Consider the following 6,670-nt stretch of genomic DNA (forward strand, 5'->3'; position numbering starts at 1 on the left):
CTCCAAGAATTAGTTATTTTAAATGCAGTATCATAAAAAAAATTCGTACATTATTTTTTATATAAATTATTATTTTTAGATAATTAAATGAAAAATATTATCTTAAATTAATTTTTATTTATCACATTTAAACATAAAACTTATTTCTCTAATTGATTATAGCAATAATTAGATATAATTATTTACTGGAATATATTTTATAGTTAATCCAAATCTAATTTTAAATTATTGTCAGTTATACATCAAGACTAAGTAATAAAAATATAATTGGACACGAAATTTCTTGTCTTAAATAAGTTTAGAGATCAATAGCCATGACTGTCATTTAAAATTTTTACTCTACCAACTAATTAGAAAATATCTTATACATGATTTTTTAACTATAAAACATATTAAACATAATTTAATATTTTTATATAAATATTAAACATATACTTAGACTTGACAATAATTTATAAAATTTATGTTTAAAGAACATTATTAAATTGATTATCACTTATCCAACAGATGATTATAAAAATATTCTAATAAATATTATTTATTTACAAGTTTAACTTACTCCTTAATTATAAAGTTTGAGTCCTTTTAAAAATCAATTTTTTTACTTAAAAAAAACTATATTTGTGAATCTGTCACGTGTTTGTTACATTTTTTTTTCTAGAGAGCAATGATTGAAATAGTTAGATTGAGACGCAAGCACCACGCCCGACTGTTAACTTCTTAAATGTTATGACTTGCAACTTTCAGTGCGGTTGTTATAATAGTGTAAAGCATTTCATACTCCACTTTTTTATTATTGCAGAGCAAATTCTTTGGATACAAAGTACATAGTACAAAGAAAAGCATGATTATCCGATGTGCTCAATCAGCTTTGTACCGGCTACCGGCCATGCATGGGCCTGGTGACCGGTCCACGTTTAAATTTTAATCCACACGAAGCCAAATAACACGTTGTTCTTCATACTAAGCAATGTGATTTTGTGAGCTAAATTTCGAAATACACCAAACCTTCTCCCTCGTGACATGTAAAGAGGGACGAATCCAAACAATAAATATCAGTATGACTAAAATATAAAAGAAATTATAGACTAAAATATATTGAAAATAAGAAATAATATTGTTTAATAAAATGTATTTACAATGAAAATCGTCTACTACCCATTTTTTGAAAATGAGCTAAAATAACATCATTATTGATTGTCTCAAGAATATCTCTTTCTATAAAAGTTACAAGACAATCATTTAATCATTGATCACCTATTTTGTTACATAGCTGACTCTTCACAAACTTCATAGCTGAAAAAACACGTTTCATGCTTGCAGTTGCTACTGGCAAGACTAAAGCCAACTTCAGAAGCCTATAAACTATATCAAATGTGTTACACTTTATTGTTTCCACAAGTTTTGCAAAAAGGTCTGAAAGTCCTTTTAACTTTGCAAATTTTAGATCACATCGAACATTTTTAACATAATTCTGAAGCTGATGTCGCACCACCACTTCCGACACATCTACAAAATCATTTGGATAAAGTTCAACCATCCTCAACAATTTTTTCACATCAAAAGCTTCAAATGATGATGAGGGACTCAAACATGAAACACATTATAAAAGTTCAGTATTATCTTCATCAAACCTAGCATTGAGCTCATGCAACTACAAATCTAAAACACTAAATAAATAATCATGCTTATAATGATGCAAATTAGAAAACACTAATTGGTAGCATGTCGTCTAGGTTTCTTCCCTTGCACATACAGTGCATCCAAATCAGGCACATCAATATCATGTTTATTGCAAATTTTCATAACCTTAGATATAAGTTCTTCCCATCCATCATTCCTCATTTCTTGTAATTCTTCTTTGGTGGCTTTGACAAGTGATAAAACATTCAAAAGATCTTGATCACGCTTTTGTAGCGTTACACTTAAATCATTTGTAAATACTAAAATCTCAACCATTAGGTATAACATGAAAATAAAATCAAAGGATTGAAGCACATGTAGCAAAAACATAGTTTCACCATATTTTTCAAATGACATATCTTTCCCGACTTCTTCAAATACCTTAATAATGACACCATATATAGTTATCAAACTAGTGAAAGTCCTAAAGTGGGAACCCCAACGAGTGTCACCCACTTTAGTAATAGACGATTCTTGATTTAATCCACTACCGGTCTCTATCTGACCCTCTTCAATCAATTTAGCAAATTGAGATACTTGTTTGTCCCGAAGCAATTCTTGTCTCTATCCTTTTGAATCGTAGGAGTAGTCATAAAGTTATTATCCGGAGTATAACCTATTACATTAGTTATCTCTAGGTTATATATTTATTTCATTAAAATTTTATTTTAATATTATATGTTTATTATTTTGATATCATAACTTAGTACTGATTTATAACTACGAACATGTAACCTTTGTAAAAAAAATAAAATAAACTGAGAACGTGTAATTATAAAAAAACGTTATTTTTAACATTATATTATTTAACATAAGTAAATATTTAATATTTAAACAAAAATAATAAGTATAAAAAATTATCTTAAAAATTAAAACTAATGATTTTTGTTATAATTACATGTTCTTTAGGTTATTTTTTTATTTATCAATTAGCATAATAGTTAATTTTACTAAATATTTTTAATTTAATAAACTAACTTAAAATTTTTTTAGTTAAAATTATAATTTCAAAAATACTGGTGTGGCTATAGCCTCAACGTGGGTCCGCCCCTGCCTATAAATGTGGCTAATTGATTCATCTCAAGGCTATCCTATCTATCTATCTAGCGCTGACTTAGCTTGCTCATATTTTGTTTGCCATGGCACTGCATTTCAAAACGTGCATTTTTTCTTTCAAACCTCATCAAATTATGACAACAAAGGCTCAGCTTTCTCAAAGCTTCAATCCTGCTAAACTTGATTCTCTTCACATTGCCAACAAATGGAACATTGTTCAAGAAGAAAGATCTAGCGCATTATTCACAAAAACTGTATGTATTTCCAAATTTTAATTATACTAGTGTCTTGCTAATCTTCTCGTTGTAACTTGAAAATGATAGCAAACACACGCACGCACACACGAAAAAAAAAAAGAAATTTAACATCAAGGGTTTTGAAGTAATTGTGTACTTTCTTTGGCAGGGAGATCTCATCAGCATTAATCACTCAGACAAACTGGAGGTGGTCAAGAATGAATTTATGAACACTGTGGGTGAAAATTCATTAAGAGGTTTGTACATGATTGATGCCATGCAGCGCCTAAATATTGATTACCACTTCCAAGAGGAAATTGAAGAATTCCTAAGGAGGCAATATGTGAATTCTACTACTATTGCGGGTGGTTATTATGGTGATGATATTCATGAGATTGCACTTCGCTTCAGGCTATTGAGACAACAAGGTTTCTTTGTGCCCGAAGGTTTGTTTCTAATCCCTCTGAAAATGATATTTTCACGTGCCTAATTTTTTATACTATCATTCATACACCGACCCCCTACTATGCTAAAAACCATAAAACAATATATTGTGCATAGCTTGTATGCAGTTTGGTTAGATATTGGAGGGAAAGTTTTGCTCAATACAATGAACTTGCTTAACTTAAACATAATTGTCTGTGAAAGATATCTATCTAAAAAAATTACATAAGACTATTATGGTCTCCATCCATCTTTAAGATACATAATTGAATTTTATTAATTAGAAAACTCAACTAATTTTTAATGTAAAAAATTGAATAGACTCTTAAACTCAACTACATTAAATATGTGAAAAAATATTATTCTTTTTCCGTCCCCTTTGCCAAAGCTTAAGAATGATTGCTTTCCCTTTTGATATTGGAAGACTAAAATGTTTGTTCATTGGAAATACCAGAGGTGTTTCACAAGTTCACAAACAAGGAGGGAAAGTTCAACCAAAAACTTGGTGAAAATATAAAGGGAATGGTAGAGTTATATGAAGCCTCACCGTTAGGCATAGCAGGGGAAGACACACTTGCTGAAGCTGGTGAATTTAGTGGCCCAGTCCTAAAGGAAAAGTTGGATTGTATAGATATCCATAATCTTGAAGCTAAGTTTGTGAAGAGAACCTTAGAACAACCTTTCCACAAAAGCTTGCCCATGTTTACTGCTAGAAATTTCTTTGGTGATTTCGATGCCACGAATACATGGTTAGGTTCCTTAAAAGAAGTGGCGAAAATGGATTTCAGTTTGCTGCAATGCATGTACCATCGAGAGATTACTCAAATTTCAAAGTATGAAAATTTAACTTTAACTTTTTAAGGACTAATACTTTACTTTGTCATTACAAAAGCTTAGTCCTCATGGTTCAATTGTTTTGCAGCTGGTGGACAGGGCTTGGTTTAGCCAACGAGTTAATGTATGCAAGAAATCAACCACTTAAATGGTACATTTGGTCATTGGCATGTTTCACGGATCCTACTTTGTCAGAGGAAAGGGTTGAGCTCACAAAACCAATATCTTTAATCTACATAATAGATGACATTTTCGATGTTTATGGGACACTAGATGAATTAACTCTTTTCACAGAAGCTGTTTGCAGGTAAATGCAACACTTATTGATAGTAAGAGTTTTCATAGACGAAAAGAAATTAAAAAAATGATTAATGATTTTTGAATATTGCAGATGGGATATTACAGCAATTGAGCAGCTACCAGATTACATGAAGGCATGTTTCGGAGTTCTCTACAATCTCACAAATGAAATCAGCTCCAAGGTCTATCAGAAGCACGGGTGGAACCCCATAGACTCTCTACAACATGCGGTAATTAGTTACAACACACTTTTTTTAGTTATCATGCGGAATATCCGCCTGCTTTATCGATACTAATCTCCTCCGAAATCTGATAGGCTACCTTTGGTGGAGTCTCTTTGTCCAATTATGTTTTTTTTCTATCTATAAGACTCAATTCGAGATTGTTTAAGAAAATCAAACTCGGTATCACTCAAACCAACAACATGTTGGTTACAACACAGCTTCTTTACTTATATGCATATTGGCCCAGTTTAGAGTAGTTTTAGCTTATTAAACTTTTCAATTGTAAAACGTTAATTTTCTAAGAATGTGAAGTTTTAACAAGTTTAGTTTATTAAAGTATAGAGAAAGTAGATGAGAGCCTTTGAAAAAGTTCAAACATATGCATGAAGTTTGGTTTATAAATTTTCTTTTCCTTATATATTGAAAAGTTTATCCTAATTGACTCTTAATATCCTGATTATCATAGAATGTGAATAGATTGTTCATTTTACTGCAGTGGAAGAGTTTGTGCAAAGCCTTCCTAGTTGAAGCAAAATGGTTTGCTTCTGGGAACTTGCCCAGTGCCGAAGAATACTTAAAGAATGGAATAGTAAGCTCTGGAGTGCATATTGTGATGGTTCATGCTTTCTTTCTTTTGGGGCATGGATTAACAGAGGAAAATATTAAGATCATAGACAGAAACCCTGACATCATTTCTTCCCCCGCAACAATTCTTCGACTTTGGGATGACTTGGGAAATGCAGAGGTAAAGAGATTCTACGTGTACATATGTTTTCCACTCCATTTTTTTATTTTTATTTTTATTTTTATCTCATCACTTTTAACATCTTTTTACTTTTTTCTTTCTTTCTTTTTTTCCCTACCTTCATTCACCCCAAATTTGGAGTCTAGACTTACTACTATTTTTGTCTTCTGCATTAACACCATATGTTATTTACCCCAAATATATAATTGTTTATATATCATTATTCTTATATAAAATAAACCTAATTTGTTGAAGAAAAAATATATTTAAATAAGACATTTATTTAAAAAAGAAAAATATATTATATCAGTTTTCATCAGTGTAAAATTTTCTTGAACAACAATTACACGTTACAATTTGATTGAATGAATTGAGGGATATGATTTTTTACTAAGAATAAAACAAAAATGTCTAAGATTATATTAGTTATGCAAATGTTTAATTGTTTTTATGACTATGACAGGACGAGAATCAACAAGGCAATGATGGATCGTACGTGAATTGTCTCATGATGGATCACCCACACTACACGACGAGAACAGCAAGAAAAAGGGTGATGAGTAAGATCTCCGATGCATGGAAGAGCCTCAACCAAGAGTGCTTGTTTGGTAACCATTTCCATTCGACATTCACTAAGGCCTCACTCAATCTTGCAAGGATGGTACCATTGATGTATAGTTATGACGACAAACAGTCCCTTCCAGGGCTAGAGGAGCAAGTCAAGTCATTGCTTTATGATGATTTTCTTTAATCTCTAGGTTGGCCTAAAATAAATTGACCTCACTGATTGAAGGAAGTTCCATAATGGTTCACTATTTTCTCATACTAAATTTTATAGAAAATAAGTTTAATTAACTACAAGATTTTGTAAATTCGTGTTCTAAGACTAAGAGTACTGAATAATGAATTAATAAATATTTTATTTATTAAAATTACGTAACTGAAGTACTAAAAATCATTGTAAAATAAAAATCTTATTTAAAATTTTATACTTTTAATTCCTTACTATAAGGGAAAGATGGTTCACTAATTTCTTACTATATCTTAAAGAGATTTTTTTCCAGCAAAAGAATATATTATATATAAGAATAATAGGGTACCAGAAGCACCGGGGATTTACCGTAGATCACCTAACATGTGACTTACAT

At 30.7% G+C, this 6,670-nt stretch overlaps 1 protein-coding gene across 1 annotated transcript; it reads left to right on the forward strand.

Moving 5' to 3' along the window:
- Positions 1-2,795: 2,795 nt before the first annotated feature.
- On the forward strand, positions 2,796-6,377 carry LOC114419462 ((3S,6E)-nerolidol synthase 1-like). The gene is made up of 7 exons (XM_028385134.1): positions 2,796-2,993; positions 3,145-3,421; positions 3,874-4,252; positions 4,342-4,560; positions 4,645-4,783; positions 5,274-5,522; positions 5,986-6,377. The coding sequence occupies exons 1-7, from the start codon at positions 2,823-2,825 to the stop codon at positions 6,271-6,273; spliced, it is 1,722 nt and encodes a 573-aa protein (XP_028240935.1). The 5' UTR covers positions 2,796-2,822; the 3' UTR covers positions 6,274-6,377.
- The last annotated feature ends 293 nt before the right edge of the window (positions 6,378-6,670 follow it).

This window comes from Glycine soja, chromosome 7 (assembly GCF_004193775.1).
Source record: "Glycine soja cultivar W05 chromosome 7, ASM419377v2, whole genome shotgun sequence".
Classification (NCBI taxonomy): Eukaryota; Viridiplantae; Streptophyta; class Magnoliopsida; order Fabales; family Fabaceae; genus Glycine; species Glycine soja.

Excerpts from the sequence above, each read along its gene's own strand:
- LOC114419462 (XM_028385134.1), top strand. The coding sequence starts at position 2,823 with ATGGCACTGCATTTCAAAACGTGCATTTTTTCTTTCAAACCTCATCAA. Across the intron at positions 2,994-3,144 it reads GCGCATTATTCACAAAAACT|GGAGATCTCATCAGCATTAA; the intron begins GTATGTATTTCC and ends TTTCTTTGGCAG. Across the intron at positions 4,253-4,341 it reads GAGATTACTCAAATTTCAAA|CTGGTGGACAGGGCTTGGTT; the intron begins GTATGAAAATTT and ends ATTGTTTTGCAG.